At 64.2% G+C, this 19,340-nt stretch overlaps 1 protein-coding gene across 1 annotated transcript; it reads left to right on the top strand.

Moving 5' to 3' along the window:
- Positions 1-1,835: 1,835 nt before the first annotated feature.
- On the top strand, positions 1,836-19,083 carry NTRK1 (neurotrophic receptor tyrosine kinase 1). The gene is made up of 17 exons (XM_059413623.1): positions 1,836-2,074; positions 5,059-5,133; positions 5,375-5,446; positions 6,778-6,846; positions 7,401-7,546; positions 7,788-7,930; positions 10,019-10,151; positions 12,040-12,366; positions 12,778-12,795; positions 12,943-12,998; positions 13,226-13,328; positions 13,817-13,963; positions 14,235-14,365; positions 14,544-14,716; positions 16,888-17,128; positions 17,456-17,614; positions 18,799-19,083. Exons 1-17 carry the CDS (start codon positions 1,863-1,865, stop codon positions 18,982-18,984), a joined length of 2,391 nt encoding a protein of 796 aa, XP_059269606.1. The 5' UTR covers positions 1,836-1,862; the 3' UTR covers positions 18,985-19,083.
- The last annotated feature ends 257 nt before the right edge of the window (positions 19,084-19,340 follow it).

The raw sequence follows: 19,340 nt of genomic DNA, 5'->3' as shown, positions 1-19,340 counted from the left end.
GGAGAAGGGCTCGCAGGCTGCGAGCAAATGGCAGCCCAGGAGGCCTGCCAACCCGGAGCAAGAGTCGAACCGAAGCCTGGGGAGCTCGCCCGGGAGAGCGGCCCGGATCCTCGCGGCCGCGGGGCACCCGGGCGGGAGGAGCGGCAGGTGGCCGCAGAGACGCGCGCTATCTCCGGGCCACGGGGGCCGCGCCCAGCCCCCGCCCTCCCCGCCCCAGGGCCAAACGGATTGGCTTGCGGGGACCTCCGGCTCTCTCCGCCCTTCCCGCCAAGCCAAAATATTTAGCCTGACAACTGAGGGGGGACAGGTCTGTTGGGGGAAATAAGGCCAAAATACAGGGGGTGGTTGTCTGGGGACGAGCTCCCCTAGCGCCCCTGCGGACTCGCTCACGTGGGGCCGCGCTGCGGGCGGAGGAGGGGGGCCGTGGCCGGGGCTGCGCTGGGCTGGGCTGGGGGGGACATTCTGCGGCGGGAGCCCTGACACCCGCTGGGTGGCTCCTGGCAGGCGCCGGCGGGGCGAGCTTGCTGAACCCCGGCGGGACCGCGAACCGGTCCCGAACGCGCAGGCGGTTCGCCTCTCCCGGCCCCTCGCAGCCACCCGGGGGCCGCCACGCCCGCTTTCGCGCGAGGCTCGGTCCCAGCCAAGTCCCTCGGCCACAGCCAAGATCCTGGGCCTGCCTCTGTCCGGTCGCCTTCCCAAACCAGGCTGCCGGTCTGTCTGTCTGTCCGCGTCGGGGCAGCGGGCCCGGCGGAGAGTCCTCCGCACGCCTCTCTCTCTCTCTCTCTCTCTCTCTCTCTCTCGTCCTCTGGGCAGGGGTGGGCGCTCCGGGCGGCCCTCGCCTGCCCTCTCTGCCCGAGGGTCCCTGCTCCGGGACCCTTTGCTCGCCCTTACCGCCCCCTCCCCGGCCTAAGACGGTCGGGCTCCTGCAGCCGCCGCCGAGGCACGCGGCGTGGGAGGCGCTGGGGATCCCGGGGCTTCCCGGGGCGCGGCCTGCGAGGACCGACGGTGCCCAGCCCCACCGCGGCGGCTCGGGGTCCGAGGAGCTAAGAGCCGATCTATTCATTTCTCCGCGCGGAAGTCGATGCTCTCGCCAGGGCGGCGGTCGATGCCAGCCCAGCCCGGCGGGGCCCCAGCGGCCGGGGTCGGGGCGGTCGCGGGGCCCCGGGGCGCCGCTGGGAGCGGGCTGCAGAGCGCGCCCCCGCCCCGCGGAGCGCACACCCCTGCGCGCGGGCCTCTAGCGCCGCCCTGTGGTCCCTCCGGCGAGCGGACGCCTCGGCTGGCCCGGCCCTTCTCCCAATGTTTTGGGGCGACTCCTTTCTCCCGCTGTGTTTTCTTGCCCCAGGTCCGCGTTGGATCCTTTTGGGGTCCCTTCCCCTCTCCTCCTAGGGTTTGGAGACTGTTTCACCCCATTACCCCAAGTGACCTCGTACACTCCCTGAGGGGCGCGCGCCGCGAGGAGGGAGACTGGGGCTGGGGGCCGGCGGGGATGACCCCGATGGTGACCTTGCCCCCGCCCTGTCATCTCCGCGCCCCCTAAAGGCGGCTGCTTCCCGCTGCGGGAAATAATGCATCCCCTTCCCGCCCCCGCGCCCACCCCGGCAGACACCTCTAAGGCATCCCCTCTGGAGCGAGGGAGGGGGCTTGGGGGAGAAGGGGCGCGGGGTCCCCCGAAAGGGGTGGGGGCCGCGTTGGGGCTGAGACAGGCGGGGTGGGGGTGGAGCCAGAGGGGGCAGGGCGGGGCGGGGCGGGCCGCGGGCCCCGCCCCTTCCCGGCGGTCGGGTCTTTAGCGCGGCGGGCGCACGTGTCGGGGGAGGCCCGGCGGCCGCGGCTGGGAGCTCACGGACGGCTGCGGGGCCGGCGCGATGCTGCGGGGCGAACCGCGCGGGCAGCGGGGCGGACACGGCCGGGCGGCGGGGCCGGGCAGCCTGCTGGCCTGGCTGATGCTGGCGTCCGCGGGCGCCGCGCCCTGCCCCGATGTCTGCTGCCCTCACGGCCCCTCGGGGCTGCGCTGCTCCCGGCCTGGGGCCCTGCAGAGCCTCCGCCGCCTGCCGGCCGCAGAGAACCTGACGGAGCTGTGAGTGTCCGGCGGGCGCAGGGGAGCGGGCGCGGGGGGGCGCGGCAGCGGGGCGCGGGGGCAGGCGGGCGTAGCCGGGCCCCGAGGGCGCGCGCTCTCCTCTGGCCAGCGGGGTCCGGGGCGGGGCGTGAGACTGCACCTGGGCCTGCCTCTGCCCCCGTGGCTCCCCGACCGCCACGGCAGTGACCGTCTGGACGGTGCCTGGCGCAGCCGGGGCAAGGGAGCTGTCCGTGGACCCGGTTTGAGCCAGCCCCGCCGTCCCGAAGCAGCCTCTGGAGAGCAGACAGGAGGAGCCTGAGCTCTGGGTTGGCTAGCTGCGGGGAACCCCTCCGTTTGGCACCCCTACCGCCGCAGCCCCTTTCCAGGGGGAAGCCAGCCCCTACCCTGCTGCTGGCCATGACCAGGCAACACCAGCTCTGGCCTCTGGAACTGGGGATTGAACTGGAATAGGGAGGCGGTGGGGCGGAGGCACAGCGGGGCGGCTGAGCTCCCTCTTCCCGTTTGCACAGTCTCTTGTCCGCGATATCCCTTGATCTGGGGACTGAGGACGAGACTGCTGGCTTCTCTGCCCCCGCCCCATCTCCCTTTCCACCCTTATCCCCCTACTGGGGACAGAGAGCCAGGGCTCATGATGACAGACTCTCCTCTTTTCGGGGCCCCAACCTGGGAGAAATCGCCAGCATTTTGTAGTACTCTGACAACCTGCAGTCATTGGTTACAAAATACTGGAGTACTTGTTGGCAGCTGGGGAAACCTATGGGAGTATTCTGTGATAATTGGCCTAGAGGTACTCGAGCATCACAGGGCGATGCCTGGAAAATGCTTGAGTATTCTGTGTAGTTGATGGGACCAGCAAGACTTCTAGAAGAGGGGAGGGACTGCTAGAAAAATCCTTGTTCTGCGGCCTGGGGCTTAGAGGGTGAGCAAGGAGCTGGCCTCAGGCGCGACGGTGATGGGTTGGAAGGCGTCCGAGGTGGGAACCATCACTGTCTGGAAGTTACTCGAGCAGACTGTGATAATTGGCAGCGAGGTCCTCCCGTATCTCGTGGTAATTAACGGGAAGGTCCTCCATCTCTCTCTTTAATGGCCCTAGGGAGACCAGAAGGAGAGGAGATGGCCTTGTCTGGGTCTGGGCTAAGGCTCTGCAGGAGGGGAGGGGCTGCTGTGCCCAGTCCTGTCCCCTCAGCCCCCTGCACCTTCACTCCAGGGCCCAGGCTCCAGAATGTTCCCGTCATAGCTCTTGTCCCTGTTCCCTTACCCAGTGGGCCCAGCCCCCCTTGAGGTGGGGGCATGGGCAGGCTAGGCTGGGGACCAGGAGCCATGCAGGGTGGGGTGCTGAGCGGACCTGCTGGGCGAGGCAGCGGCCTGACCCCCAGCCTCCGCCTGCCCGTCCCCTCCTCCTCCCTCACCCGCAGAGCTAACGAGGAGATAATGGACTCGAAAAGACAGATTGATGATGAATCCAAACGAATGAGGCAGCTTTGAGTGTGCTGCCGGACAGCTTGGTCACGGCGGCTGCCGCCACCCCTCCCTGGTCCCTCCAGCTCTAGACTCGGTGAGCCGAGTTACAGGAGAGTGCTCCCTAGGACTGGGGGAAGGCTGCCTGGCTGGTGCAGCTGGGGTCCCCCCGCTGGGAAGTAGGGGGAGGGGGAGAGGTCACGCAGCTTGCGTCCCCCCCTTCCCCTGGTCCAGCCAGGGAAGGGGAGAAGCGTGAGGGGAGAGTTCTGAGAAGATGCAGTGAGTCAAAGGCCCCTGGCAAGTGTGCGTGTGTACATGTCTGTGTGTGCAAGGGGTGGGGGGGGTTCGCTGACGTGCCACAGCAGGGCACCCCAGTTCTCAGGAACTCCATGGCGTGCCAGATCCCGAAGCTGGGCAGGCCCCAGGGTGGCGGCAGCCTCCGTCCCTGCACACCTGTCCTTCTGTCCCAGCCCCGGCCTGGCTTTCTGTGGTGCTCTGTCCTGATCTCTTTGTGTCTCTCTGTCTCCCTGTCCTTATCTGTCTGTCCCCGGGCCTGTCTCTCTCTCTCTCTGCTAGTCTCTTCCTGCTCGTTGTCTCTTTCTCCGCGTCTCTGGTTCACCACCTGTGTTTTCATGCCCCCCTCGAGCCTTCCCATCATTGTCTTGCCCTGTGAGCCGCCTGTCTGTGCCTCTTCACCACCCCTGTCCCTTCTCCAGCCGCCCAATGCCCTTGTCCCCCTTCTCAGGTCCCTCTTGGGGCAGGGAGGGGCTCAAGGGGTCCTCTGACAGCCTCCGTGCCTCTTGTTTGCTCTGCTGAAGGGTGGGGGCAGTCGGAGCTGCTGCCTGAGCGTGGGGAGGGACTGTGGCTTTGAGGGAGGGGTGTGTGCGTGCGCACGCACGCGGGCACGTGGGTGAACGAGGGAGCAAGGGTGCAGCGGTGTGGTCAGCCCAGATGGGGAGTGTGTGTTTGGGAACACACAGATTCACATGCCCACGGGGTTCCCTCTGTGCTGTGGGGCCATAGTGAGCCTCGGTCTCTGTGAAGCGGGAGTCCCAGCGTGACCCCCATTTCTGAGCACGAAGAGGAGAGGCCTTGGGCAGGAAAGCAGACCCCTAAGCTGAGAATGGGGTTCTGTGTGTTTGTGAACGTGGGGCCACTGCTGTACACGAGAGACCGACGCATACCTGTGTCGGGCATGACAGTGGGAGCGTGCCGACAGGCCTGCCTCTGTGTCCATGCATGTACCAGGGCTCCTGTGGACACGCGCGAGGTGGTATGTGTGTGTGTGTGTGCCCGTGTGTGCACACACGAGGGGTGGAGTGTGTCTGCATGCTGGTGAGGACACATACACATGTGTGTCCATGTATCTGTATGTGCACGGGTCGCGTGTGACCGGTGCGTGTGTGCAGCTGTGCGTGTCTGAGTGCACGCACCTGCGTTTGCGGTGCCGAGGGAGGCAGGCAGGTGGGCGTGGGAACTTGAGGGTGGACCTGGGCCCCTGTGACCCTCACCCCCTCTCCCCACAGCCACATCGAGAACCAAGTGCATCTGCAGCGTCTGGAGGCCGTTCACCTGCGGGGCCTGGGGGAGCTTCGAGACCTGTGAGGGGCTGTCAGTGTGGGGTCCGCGCAGGGCCGGGGGACCAGTGACTCGGAGGCCGAGAGCGGAGGGACTGGAGGAGACCAGAAAGCTCAGGGGTCTCTGGGGTCCAAGGCAGCCGGGGAGCCTGTAGGGGGATGGGAGGTCCAGGGCTCACACTGGGGGTTGGGGGCTGGTGTGGGCGGAGGGGGGGGGCCCCGAGGAGCAAAGGGCCTGTGGGCTGACCCTGCTTCGCCCTCCCAGCACCATCGTGAAGAGTGGACTCCGCTCCGTGGCACCCGACGCCTTCCGTTTCACTCCTCGGCTCAGTCGCCTGTGAGTGGCCAGCCCTGGGCGGTGGGGGGGACCCCAGATGGGTGGCTGCTGGGATTGTGCCCCACACCCCAGCTGCTGTGAAGAAGGCCCCGACCTGGTCAGGGACGTGGCCTCACCCATTCCCCTGGGGCTTCTCCGCAGCTTCAGGGATGCTGGTGATCTGGGACCCCACCCCCTCACCCTACCACCCCCCTAAACCCCAAGCCCCACCCCCACCCCCATCAGCCGCGGCGTCCGTGTCCCTTGCTCCCACACTTCATGCCACAGGGATGCGTCTCAGGGGCGTCTGCCCCGTTTTTCTTCCCGGAGTTCAGACACACCTGTCCAAAGGACGTCAGGGGCAGGAGCGTGCCCCAAGTTCTGGCTGGGGACGCCACCTCCCACCCCCTCCTGGCCCCCGGGGGGAGCCTGGGAGCTGGGCCATCAGATCGGCCGCCAGTCACCCTACCCACCCCCGGGAGTCACAGCTGCCCCTCTGTAGGCGGCGGGCGGGGGCGGCAGCGGGCAGGGGATGGAGACTCTTGGAGTCCCTCGCAGCCCCTCTCTGGCCTCTGGGGCCAGCAGTTCAGTTCCTCCTTCTTACCATGGCAGACAGACAGACAGACAGCAGGGTCCTGGGGTCCTCTAAAGTCTTGGCTGTGTCTGGTGATGTTGCAACAGAGAAAAGGTGACGTTAGGCGCCTCCCTCATGACAAAGTGGGGCTTCGGTTAGGAATGCGAACCCGTGAGACGTCGCATACTCACGTCCCTGAGTCTTGGCAGCCAGCACGGCGAGAGGGAGCAGCAGCCCATTTTACAGATGAGGGCTCTGAGACTCCCGGAGGGGACATTGTACCGCCACACTGAGCTGTGTCTGGTGCTGGCCTGGGCATTCTGTCCGATCCCTGGGGGCCCCGGGGTCTCTGAGGCGGGGGCAGCTGCGGAAGTCCTCTGAGATCCGCGCCACCATCCCCTATTCCTCTGGCCCGTCTGGGCTCTGTGGGGAGGGGAGCACAGATGGAGGCCCTTCCCCCAGCTGGGGTCTCAGCACTTTGCCAGCTGGGGCCAGGGTAGGGGGGAGAGGAGAGCAGGCTGTTCCCTGAGACCCCCTCCCTGGGTTCTGGGGGGGTTAAGTGGAGTTAACTCTCGCGGTCCCAGCAAGAAGAAAGGGACTCCAAGAGCCTAACGTGTCCCCACCCCAGTGCCTCCTTGGCTGGTCCTAGTTGCCAGGGTTGGGGGGACTGGGGGGAGGGTGAGATGTCAGCTTCCCGTGGCTCCTCCCTCCCTCCCTCTCCCTGGGTCAGAGCAAGGTCGGTGGCTCAAGGCGGCCGTCTCTATCTCAACTCCCACAGGAATCTCTCCTTCAACGCTTTGGAGTCTCTCTCCTGGAAAGCCGTGCAGGGCCTCCCCCTGCAGGAGCTGTGAGTGTGGGCCTTCTTGGGGGGCCAGAGCTGTGTGTGCGTCGTGCGCGGGCGTGTGGATCTCTGCTTGTAGGGGCGGCGGTGGGTGGGGTTGCTCTTTGGGGACTCTGTCCACGCCCGTGACCCCATCCGAGACTGTTAGGCCCACTGGAGGGGCGTCCCGCCCTGGGGGCGGCCAGGTTGTGGGGGGAGAGCTGGGTGGCCAAGGCTGAATGCGCTGGGCGGGGGGGGGGGGGCGCACCATTCCCTATGCCGGGGTGCGCGGCTGCCCGTGTCGCCCGCACCCCACGCACACACCTGTCTTCCTGAGGAGCCTGCTGGAATCCATGTAGCCCCCAGCCGGCTCCTGGGCTTTCTGGATTCTATTTCTTGTAATAACGTCTTGTTCCTGGGGTGCTCAAGAGGCCCCTTGCCCCTGTCGCCCGTCCTTCACCTCCGGATCTGCCAGCCTGGGGTCTGCCCACACTCCCTTGTACCTGCTACTTCGTTCTCTGGGGCTCCATAAGCCTGACCCTGGCCCGGTCCCTGACTCTCTTGGTCCCCTGTACCCACAGGGTCCTGTTGGGGAACCCTCTGCACTGCACATGTGCCGTGCACTGGCTGCTGCGCTGGGAGGAGGAGGGACTGGGTGGCGTGCGCGGACAGAAGCTGCAGTGCCCCGGGCAGGGGCCGCTGGCCCTCTTGTCCAATGCCAGCTGCGGTAGGTGCCGAGGCTGCATAAGGGGTGGGGAGGAGCCACAGGCCTGCGGAGGGAGCCCTGCGCAGGAGCCTGGGGAACAGACACGGGCGAGAGCTGGGGGTGCTGAAGGTTGGGGGGCTCTGGGTGTCACCAGGAGGGGCTCAGGGCCACTGAGGCAGGTGGGGGAGGAGGCACCACCCTGGGGGAGGGCTCAGAGACCACTCCCTGATCTAACGTCCCTTGGCCATCCCCGGGCTGCCAGGCGTGCCCGTGCTGAAGGTCCAGATGCCCAACACCTCCGTGGACGTGGGGGATGATGTGTCGCTGCAGTGCCTGGTGGAGGGGCGGGACCTGGAGGGGGCCGGCTGGGTCCTGACTGAGCTGGAGGAGCTGGCCACAGTGACGGTGAGAAGCCCTTCGCTGCCCTGTCCCTCCACTCCCCCTCTCCCTGGGAGACGCTTGGACAGGACGCAGGGGACAAAGACAGGGAAAGAGAGACAGTGAGGAAGAAGCACGTAAGGGAGGGACAGATGCGCTTCGACCCACGGGGCTCAGGCTTGTTCTGTGGGGCCGGCAAACACCTGCCCTCACGATGGGCACTGGCCCAGCGGGGACCCCAGGAACATGGTGTCTGCTGCCGGAGAGACAGTCCCTGGACCCCCAGACCATCCCTCCCAATCACTGGTTTTCTAGGCAAGGGAACAGGCCTGGGGGTCTGAACGGCGCTTGTGGTCCTGCATCCAGGGCGTCCCCAGGGGTCTTCCCATCATCGTCTGGAGATGCTGGAAGCAGATCCTCTTGTGTGTGTGATGAGCTCGTTAGTAAAGAAAGTCCCGGTCCAGGTCCAGCTTTCTCACTAATGAGTTTTTGGACTGACTTTCGGAAAATCTGTCTACACTTTGGTTTTCTTACCTGTCAGCTGAGGAGGTGGACGTGATGACCTTTGATGTCTCCACTGCCTCTGGCCACGGCTGCTATCTCGGTCTTGCAGACGTGTCTTTGGCTCTTTGTGCTCAAGCGGGCGGTGGCAGCCCCGAGTAGCCCCAGCTGTCTCCGGCCTCGTTGACAAGGTCACCAGAGGCCAACAGAAGGTGACGCCCACCCAACGACCTGGCCCCCAGTGGGTGGACACACAGGGTCCACCCCCTTGGAGGAGCCAGGCCAGGGGTTCACTTTGGGAGGGGCTGTACCCCCAGGATGGCTGGAGGCCCTTGGGACAGTATTGAAGGAAGAGGAGCCACTGGGGCCAGGGAAGCAGGCGCAGTGGTGGTGGTGGGGGGGGCAGAGCCACCGAGCAGAGCCACAAGAGTGAGTGACGGAAAGGTGACAAGTAGAGTCAAGAGGTCGGCCGTGACCACCAGTGGGGAGACCTTAGCTCAGCTGTTTTGGGAAATTCCGGGGTTTTGCTTTTCTCTTTGGGAAGTTTCCATGTTTGCTATTACTTCTGTTTTCTAGCAACTTCCTATAGAAAAGTCACACCCAACTGGGTTGGGGGGGGGAGGGGCACCCGCAGGAGGCCGGAGGGTGGTGGAGCAGCTCATAGGGCTGATTCCATGGTCTGCCCAGCACCCACAGGGATTTGGGGGAGGGGGGCCCTCAGACAGAAGCTTGGAGCAGGGCCCGGCTTCCCCCTGGAGGAGGCTGGAACCGAGAGCCTGGTCAGGGTGAGGGAGCTGTTCCCCATCTTCAGCCTTCCACTCCAGGGGAGGTCCGGGGGAAACGTCTCCTCCCCCGGCACTGAGTCGAAGGGATTCCGCATTTCTGAAATTTCCAGACAAATGAGGCTGGTCCACCGCTCCATGGCCTTCCGTCATTGTGATGGAAGTAGCTTTCTAACACGTGAAAGGATCATTTTGTCTACCTGCGTGGCTTATAAGGCAAGAAAGCCATGGTTCAGCAAGATTAGGAATTGTCCCGAGGTCACGTAGCTGGCACGCGTTCCCCGTTTCCTAGGAAGACAACCTGAACCTGATCCAGTGTTCCCACGGTGATTCAGAGTCCCGTCACTGCCCAGTCACTGCCTCTAGCTTCAGGCTCTGCGTTTATCTGCCAGAGGGGGTCGGGGCGCTGTGGCCACTTCTGCCTGCTGCCCTGGTCTCTCTGGGCCTGAAACTGCCAGCACCACGCGCAGAGCAAGAATGACTCGTGCCTGTTGGGTCCTTGGCCTTCTGGACATCGGCCGAGCTGCTGGGACGGTGGTCCCCGTTCAGGGTAGTCCGCTCCTGTTTTGAGGCTACGGGTCATGTTCTTGATTTTTTCGGCTCATTAAATCAATGTTCCAGGAGGTAGTCTGCGCACGCGCTCTAAAGAAGGGCCCTTTCTCGGCTGTGTTCTGTCTTCTCCCTCCTCCCTTCCCCGTTGCCTCCACCCCTCCTCTCTTCTCCATCCGAGCCGGAGCCGCAGGGATGCCCCCAGGACAGCGGCTCTAGCCCCTGCCTCCATACCCAAGCCTGCGCCGCCCTTCCTCATTTACTCTTCTCTTTCCCGACCCAGCAATCTGGGGGCCCGCCATCCCTGGGGCTGACCCTGGCCAACGTCACCAGCGACCTCAATAGGAAGAATGTGACGTGCTGGGCAGAGAATGACATGGGCCGGGCCGAAGTCTCCGTGCAGGTCAACGTCTCCTGTGAGTCCCAGTGACCGCCCCCCCCCCCCCCCCCCCCCCACCCCGTCTTCCCTGGAAAGAGGCTCTGAGGGTCGGGGCTGGAGGATGGGGCTGGGATAGGTATCTATCTCCCGAGCGGCTCCCGCCCAGCTGTTTCCAGATTCCCATGAAAACCCGATCCTGTGGGGGAAGTCCCGAGGACTCGTCAAGGCCAGAGGGATGGGGATGGATTTCTTTCTGGCCCCCTGCCCAAGTCCTGCTACCTGAGGCCCTCGGCTCTGGCTGCCCAGCTGTTCTCACTGCGTTGCTCCCTGCCCGACCCGTCGGAGCCATTTTGCTGTCCCTCCGAGCTTGACAAGAGCAAATTCCCCTCCTGAGCGCTCCTCTAGGCTCACTGCCTAATTTCCCTAGTCTGCCAATAAATTACTTTATTTTTTTTTTTTTTGAAGACTTTATGTATTTATTTGACAGACAGAGAACACAAGTAGGCAGAGAGGCAGGCAGGGGAGGGGAGAGGGAAGCAGGCTCTCTGCTGAGCAGAGTCCGATGGGGGGCTCCATCCCAGGACCCTGGGATCATGACCTGAGCTGAAGGCAGAGGCTTAACCCACTGAGCCACCCAGATGCGCCTCAACAAATTACTTTAGATCATGTACGTTACACAACTTTTCTTCTTTAGTTGTAAAATCTAGCATAGATGTGTGAACACTGACACTTTATACAATCATTGTTCTTTGGCTCTTTCAAACACACGCACTCCCTTTCCGCACCCTTTTCCTCTGTACCGACCTGACTTCCGGGATAGCTGTTTCCTTGCTTTTAAAAAATAATTGTACCCACGTGTGCTCCCCTGTCAGTATGGCTTAGTTTTCCCTGTTCTTATACATTATAGAGACGGACCCTCCAGCAAGTTCTGTTCTGGGCTTAGTTTCTTCTATGCAACATTGTATTTGTAAGAGTCACCCCCCCACTCCCCCCATGCTGGGAGCATCTCTTGCTCATTGGGTCCTTCCCTGCTGAGTAGGGCCCCCAGGGCAACATCTGTGTATCTATTATCAAGAAGCTTTTGCTGGGGCGCCTGGGTGGCTCAGTGGGTTAAAGCATCTGCCTTTAGCTCAGGTCATGATCCCAGGGTCCTGGGATTGAGCCCTGCATCGGGCTCTCTGCTCAGCGGGGAGCCTGCTTCCCCCTCTCTCTCTCTGCCTCTCTGCCTGCTTGTGATCTCTGTCAAACAAATAAATAAAATCTTAAAAAAAAAAAAAAAAGAAGAAGAAGCTTTTGCTTTCCCCAGGTTGGGTCTATTTCAAACCCATATTTTTTTTCCAAAAGCATTTTTTTTCTTCAAGATTTTATTTATTTGTCAGAAAGCGAGAGAGAATGAGCAGCGGGCAGAGGCAGAGGGAGAAGCAGGTTGCCCACTGAGCGGGGAGCCTGATGCCCGATGCGGGGCTCGATCCCAAGACCCGGGGACCGTGACCTGAGCCGAAGGCAGGCGCCCCTTTTTGAAAGCGTTTTAACTACGTGTTTTTTGCTTGTTTGATGTTTCGGCCCTCTCCCCACTACTTAAGCTTAACTGCCCTTCATTTTTCTGGACCCTTATCCAAAAGACCACATGTTTCGTTTCCGTGGCCGGGACCCCGCTTGCTGGGGGCTGTCACTCCCGGCCACCTAAAAGCTCTCCAAGCCTGTGAGCTGTGTGCACCCGCTGCTCGGTTTACTTGCGATTTCCTGGCAGCTTTCCTCAGGAGCTCCCTCCCTGTGCACTTCGTCAGGCCGGTGGCCAGTTTCCCTTCGGCCGCCGCCTGATTTCTGGCTGTGCCCCGCCCCCCAACCCCCTGACTTGTCAGGTAGACGCCAGGTCCCCTCCGGCTGCTCCCTGACCTCCGGCTGTCCCTCTCTCTGGTCCGTAGTCCCCGCCAGCGTGCAGCTGCACAGGCCGGTGGAGCTCCACCACTGGTGCATCCCCTTCTCGGTGGACGGGCAGCCGGCGCCCGCCCTGCGCTGGCTCTTCAATGGCTCCGTGCTCAACGAGACCAGCTTCATCTTCACCGAGTTCCTGGAGCCCGCGGCCAACGAGACCGTGCGGCACGGGTGCCTGCGCCTCAACCAGCCCACCCACGTCAACAACGGCAACTACACGCTGCTGGCCACCAACCCGTCCGGCCAGGCGGCCGCCTCCGTCCTGGCCGCCTTCATGGACAACCCTTTCGAGTTCAACCCTGAGGACCCCATTCCCGGTGCAAGGGCCACCCCAAGCCCGGCACACGACCCTCCTCCCCGGGGCCCCTCGCTGCTGTGGTCCTGACCGCAGCTGGAGTGCCTGGTCCTGGGCGGAAAAGAGCCTGGGGTTCTGGAGTCCTGCTCTGCGCTGACGTCCCTGCCCTGCCTCCGCCGAGCCCTGGGAGCCCTGAAGCCCCGGGCTGCCCCCCCCCTCCCTGGGCTGGCCGAGGACAGGGCGGTGCACCAGCGCGTAGGTGCCGCGGGAGAAGGGCCCGGGGCCTCTCCTCCTTGAGGCCCGGCCGCCCCACCCCCTCCACCCCACGCCCCGTCCCAGGAAGGGATGAGTCCGGGGCGGGGGCAATGGGAGAGGGAAGCCTCACGGCTCTCCGGCCGCCATCTGACCGCTTTCTCTCCTCCCCCTACCGCAGTCTCCTTCTCGCCAGTGGGTGAGTAGCCCGGGCAAGAGGGCAGGCAGGTTCTGTCCGGTCCCTGAAGCCGAGGCCCGGGCAGGGGGCACAGCGGGGGTGGGGGTGGGAGCTGCTGCAGGAGACACCATGTGTGTTGAGCCCACTCTCCGCCCTGTGTCCCCACAGACACGAACAGCACCTCCGGAGACCCTGTGGAGAAGAAGGATGAAACCCCTTTCGGGGTAAGCGTGAGACGGGGGAGCTTGCCTCCGCCCGGGGATCGGGAGGCCGGGCTCGCGGCTTGGTGACAGTCATTTCTGGTCAGAGTCTGGCGGTCTGACCCGGAGGCCCGGGGCCCCAGGGGAGGAGGAGGCTGTTCGGGGGGCTCGGACACAGGACGGGGAGCTGTTTGTCTGGGGGCTCTCTGAGGGAGGGGGCGGAGCTCGGCTCTAAGTGCCCCCGCCCGCAGGTCTCCGTGGCGGTGGGCCTGGCCGTCTTTGCCTGCCTCTTCCTTTCCACGCTCTTCCTGGTGCTCAACAGATGTGGACAGAGGAACAAGTTCGGGGTTGGCCGTGAGTAGGGGTGCGGCAGCGGGCTGTGTGCACGTCCATCCTGCTGGCTTTGTTTGCCCCTGGCTCTCCCTGACCCCGGCCTCCGTGTGGGGGGCTTGGACACGGTGGAGAGTTAGGGGGTGTGTGTCAGGGTGGACGAGGGCCGGGCCGCGGCATGTGTGGGGGTGCGCGGGCCTGTCGGGCCGCGGTGGGGAGAGCGTCAGGAGGCGGCTGCTAATTGGCGGCTGGACTGTAGTCAAACACTAAGTGGGTCTGGGAGGTCTGAGCTCGGCGGGGGTGGGGGGGAGTTCTTTGGTGGCCCCACAGGGCCTGGGGTTGGACAGGAGCCAAACAGAGAGAGTGCCTCCCCTTCCCCTGCTGGCTTCCTCTCTCCCCTGCCTCACCCCTGCAGGGTCTGGGCTGGGGTTGCCTGGTGCCCTGCACCCCGACAGCGGCCAGCGTGTGCACCTGGGGTGTGACCCCTCCATAAGGCTGTGTCGTTCCCCCAGGCGCCGCCGTTCTGGCTCCAGAGGACGGATTGGCCATGTCTCTGCACTTTATGACTTTAGGGGGCAGCTCCTTGTCCCCCACTGAGGGCAAAGGTTCAGGGCTCCAAGGACACATCATCGAGAACCCACAGTACTTCAGTGATGCCTGTGAGGAGCTCTCCTGGGTCAAGGGGGGGGGGCTGGGTGTGCGTGTGCGTATGCGTGTGCGTATGCGTGTGCGTGTGCATGTGTGTAGAAGCCCCGTACCCTCTCCTTTGGCTGCCCCGGGCCCGAAGCAGCATCTCTCCCATTCCCCATCCCCATGTACACCACAGCACGGGACTTTGGGGAATGTACGAAGCCTTATGGTCAGCCCCTGCTGGCCCGTCCTTCTGGACGCGGCGGGGCTCCGGTCTGACCCCGCACACCCCCCCCGCAGGTGTTCATCACATCAAACGCCGGGACATCGTGCTCAAGTGGGAGCTGGGCGAGGGCGCCTTCGGGAAGGTCTTCCTTGCCGAGTGCCACAACCTGCTGCCAGAGCAGGACAAGATGCTGGTGGCTGTCAAGGTAAGACCCTGTCCCCGAGTTCCCACAGGCCTGAACCCCACGTCCCGGAGCATCATCGTTCTAGGGCCGGGAGCTCAGGCTGGGGCGTGGGCTGCGGGCTGCGGCCCTCGGGTGTACACAGGGGAGGGGCACCCCCCTCCTCCGCTCCCCACACTCAGTCCTGCGGGCCGGTGTCCAGGCGCTGAAGGAGGTGTCCGAGAGCGCGAGGCAGGACTTCCAGCGGGAGGCGCAGCTGCTGACCGTGCTGCAGCACCGGCACATCGTGCGCTTCTTCGGGGTCTGCACCGAGGGCCGCCCGCTGCTCATGGTCTTTGAGTACATGCGCCACGGCGACCTCAACCGCTTCCTCCGGTAGGAGCGCCCGTCCCGAGCCCCTTCCCTACAAGGGCACCCCGGTTGTCTGTCAGGCCGAGGGGCGACCCTCGACAGAGCAGGAAAGCCCACCCCTGTCCCCGAGGAGCTCCGAGGTGGACATGTGAATGCGGGGCTGTCTGCGCACGGGATGGGGCGGTGTGGGGGTGGCACAAGCAGAAGTCAGGGCACGACAGGCCGGCAGCTTGCAGGGGTGTGTTTGCATGCACAGGGGCGGGTGGGGGGTGCGCGGAAGCCAGGCCTGTGGGGGTGACAGCATAGAGAGCTACAGCGACAGCAACAGCCGGTCCCAGGGCTTCTGCCGCCTTCCAGGCGCTCTGCTCCTACCCGGAACCGTGGCTGTGCGCACACAAGTGTATCTGGACGAGAGCGTAGATAGAGGCCTTCTTCAGAGTCTCCAAGCGTACGTGGGACTTTATACCTGCAGAAAGTCACTAAAAATTCATTTCTTTGGCTTTGGACAGAACTACTCTGATATGTTTACTCATGTGTGCCATGGTTTTAATAGCTTCAAGAAATGTGCCCATTTCACAGATGAGGTGTAAGCGGCTTGCCCAGGGCACCCAGTGGGGAGTATGGCCCCAGGTGGAGCCCTGCTCTCAGTCCCTGACTGTGATGGTCACATGTGCCCTCTGTTGAGTCTTTGGATAAACACGCTCCCTTCCCCAGGATGGCGTGCGGTGACCTGTGAGGCGGGGAGGGGGAGGGCCGGGCTTGCACTCAGCTGTGACGTCCTAGCTGAGCCAAGAGCTTTCCTCCCTGGCCTCAGTTTCCCTGCCAGTCAGAGGGACAGTGGAGGGCTGTGGTTCTGGGTGAGAAAGCACTGTGTGTCTGTTCAGCTGATGGTCGTGATTTGGTTTCCAAACGCCCCCTTGGGAGTGAAGGGTCTTCCACTCCATCAGGCTTGGGGGAGACTCCAGAGCAGAAGCTTACCCTGTGGGCGAGGAGGGTGAGGAGCAGGAGGGAGGTGATGAGTGTGGAGGTGGATGGGCTCAGGAGACTGGAGTCAACGGGAGGCCGGCTAGGAGCTCCGGCTCACCAGACACCGTGTGGGCTCCGTGCAGAGTGCTGGGGACGCAGGCCAGGGACGGGCCACCATCTGGGGCCCCGGCTGTGGGAATAGTGGCTCTCAGTGCTGGGGGGAGCACAGGGAACCAAAGGAGAGAACCGTGAAGACTCCTAGATGAGTCTGGAAGACATTCCCTAGGAAGCCCGTCTGTTCTGCCTCTGGGCCTTTGTTCTTAGAGTTCGCGCTGCATGGTAAGCCAGGTCCCCCTCCTCACTTCATCCTCCTGTGTCTCTGACCCTTTTCAATGGCTTACTCCCCTCTTTTCTTCAGGGTTTGAGTCTCAGTTTAAATGTCTCTTCCTCCAAGAAGTCTCCCCTGATTTCTTCCATCCCTGGCCTGAGTGATCAGGTGCCCCTGTTGATCTCTATCCTACTCTCCACGGTAGCTGTGGTGACGGGCACACTGGGGTGTTTAGTAAGCCCCTGCCAGACAGAAGGAAGAAACAGATGAGGAGTAAGTTGGCCTGTGGGAAGGGGCAGTCCCGACAAAGCCATTGGCACGGGCTGGGGTCAGAAGAAGGACTATCTGGGGAATGGAGCTGAGTGACCAGGGACTGATCCTGAGTGGCGGCCGTGGGAGGTGGAAGGCGTCCTGGAGACCTTCGGCAGGAAGAAGAACCCCACGGGAGGCTGAATATTGACAGCAAAGTTGAGAGAGACTAGAAGACCCCCAGGTTTCAGGCTCGGAGCCTGAGGGGGGAAGCGTCCCTTCACAGAGGCAGGGGCAGACCTGGGGGTAGAGGGTGAGCATCTGTAGGGCCCTGTGCCAGGCGTCTGTGGGCACCAGATGCAGGCCCGTGGGCGGCTGGCTGCTGGGCTCCGAGTTCACAAGGGCTGCCTTGTGGGGGGGGGTGGCGTCCTGAACGTGGGAAGTGTGGGCCATGGTGGAGGCTCCGGAGGTGGGCACACCTGGCGACCCCCTCCCAAGCCCTCCGGACACCTGCCTCTCTGTTCCTTCTTCCATTCTCGGAGTCCTTCCCCCCACCCCCCGCCCACCCCAGCTCCCCGGTTCCTGGTCCTCAGCTTCCTGAGGGCTCTCCCCGCCTCCCAGCCCGCTCCCTCTCCCTCACTCTTCTCGGCAGGTCCCACGGGCCGGACGCCAAGTTGCTGGCTGGCGGGGAGGACGTGGCTCCGGGGCCCCTGGGCCTGGGGCAGCTGCTGGCCGTGGCGAGCCAGGTCGCGGCGGGGATGGTGTACCTGGCCAGTCTGCACTTCGTGCATCGGGACCTGGCCACGCGCAACTGTCTGGTGGGCCAAGGCCTCGTGGTCAAGATCGGGGACTTCGGCATGAGCAGGGACATCTACAGCACAGACTATTACCGCGTAAGGGTCTCTGGTGTCCCCCGCCTTGGGCGCCGGCGCACCCTTCTCTTCCTGGGCGCGTGGGGGCCCAGGCTGCCTGTCTCTGGACTCAAACCCCGTCTTACCGCCTGGGCCACACAGGAGGGTGTCTCCGCGCTCCGGGGAGGCACAGAGAGGACTCCCTCGCTTAGCCTCCGACCCCCAGAGCCCCTTCCATTCATCTTTAAGGACCCACGGGCTGGGGTGGGTGGGTAGCTACGGGGGCGCGGCGCCTCGCGGGGCTGGGGAGCGGGTGCGGGGCACAGCGGGGCGCACCCAGCCCCCGTGGTGACGCAGCGCCCTCCGCAGGTGGGGGGCCGCACCATGCTGCCCATCCGCTGGATGCCGCCGGAGAGCCTGCTCTACCGCAAGTTCACCACGGAGAGCGACGTGTGGAGCTTCGGCGTGGTGCTCTGGGAGATCTTCACCTACGGCAAGCAGCCCTGGTACCAGCTCTCCAACACCGAGGTCAGCGCCGCCAACGCCCCCGGCCCTGCCTGCCCGGTCCCTGTGCCCCCACCCTGCGGCCGCCCGCAAGCCCGGGGCCTCCTCCACACACACACCGCCCCCCCCCCCCCCAGTCCCTCCTCTCCTTGCCCTCTTCCCGCTCCCTCGGATTCCTGCCTCCTAGCCCGGGCCCAGCTGGCTCCTGGGGGAGCCTCAGAGCACTTTACAGATGGAGCCCAGACCCCCGTCCTCAGCTGTGTTTTATGGACGCAGCAGGCATCATCAGGGAGGAAGGGAGAGGCGTGGACGAGGGGCAGGCGCTGGAGGGCCTGACACTGCAGCAGGAAGGCTGGAGGTCAGACCGCAGGAAGGACAGGCCGCCCCCCTCCGCCCTCCGGCCGGGCTGGGCCAGAGCAGGCCCCAGGTGTTCTGCCTCCCAGAGCAGCCTCCCGCCCCCCTCCTTGGCCCGCAGCTGTCAGTCTCCATTTCTCCTAATGCAGTCCGCTCCCTGGAGGCTGTTGGGGCGGGGGAGAGGGTTATAGATTTTAATTTTCTCAAGCACGGAGAGAGGGAATGGAATTAGTGCTGCCCATAACCCAAGTCCTTTAATGGGGAGGGAGGGAGGGAGGGAGGGAGGCGGGGAGAGACTCCAGGCCACGCCACCCACCCCCCAGCCACCATCGCTCCTTCTGTGGCGCGCTTAGCTGCTCTAACAGTCCTTCCTGGAGTCTGACTCGGGTCTTTCCTGCTGCAGTTTCTGTTCAGAAGTGCTAGGTCCCCCCCGAAGGGTACCTACAGAAGCCAAAAGGAACTGGGGTTGCCCTCTACCTTAAATGGCCCGCCAGCCGGTCCCCAGGGCCTTTGCCTGCAGGCCCGCACTCCTTACCTCTGGCTCTCGGAGCTGGGAGCTCGAGCCCCTGCCCCTTCCTCACATCACCTGTCAGGTCTCCTGAGGGCCTGATTCCGGCCCAGCCTTCCCAGCCTACAAAGCCTTAACCCTTCCCGCTGCCTAGCGTCGGGTGGAAAGGAATCTTGGGGCTCCCTGCCTCCTTTTAGATTATTCGTAGCCAGGAGTCCCAGCCGTCTGTGGGACCCTCCTGGAGAGCCTCCGGGAGGCCAGGGCCGGGGTGGGGGGCGGCTGCGCTGGCCTCTGGCCCCTGCTCCAGCGCCCGTTGCCCTATTCTCTCTCCCTCCGGTGGCCCCAGGCGATTGAGTGCATCACGCAGGGGAGGGAGCTGGAGCGGCCCCGGGCCTGCCCCCCAGAGGTCTACGCCATTATGCGGGGTTGCTGGCAGCGGGAGCCCCAGCAGCGCCACAGCATCAAGGACGTGCACGCCCGGCTCCAAGCCTTGGCCCAGGCGCCTCCGGTCTACTTGGACGTCCTGGGCTAGGTGGCCAGCCCGGGGCCTGTGCAGCCCGAAGCCTGGGGTCTGCCCCCCGCATGACCCCTGCCACTGCCAGCAGCCCCAGGGTGACCTCAAAACTTCTAACTTCTAACTCACCCTCAGCATGCCAGAGGGGACAAGTGGGGTCTGGGGCGGCTGCTCCTGCTCCTCTGGGCAGGGTCTGTCATAGCAATTATATTTATTATCCCTTGGCCGCGTGTCTCTTGCCAGTTCTTGTGATGACGTCACTCTGGGGGTGGATTGAGCCTCAGGTGGGGACACTCCTCCTGCTGCTCGTTCCCGGTAGCTGTCGCCGCCAGCGGTGGCAAACCCTCCTGGGCCTGGGGCCACTGTGTCCGGGA

The sequence above is a fragment of the Mustela nigripes genome, chromosome 10 (assembly GCF_022355385.1).
Source record: "Mustela nigripes isolate SB6536 chromosome 10, MUSNIG.SB6536, whole genome shotgun sequence".
NCBI classification, from domain to species: domain Eukaryota; kingdom Metazoa; phylum Chordata; class Mammalia; order Carnivora; family Mustelidae; genus Mustela; species Mustela nigripes.
This window is presented reverse-complemented; position numbering and strand designations above follow the sequence as displayed.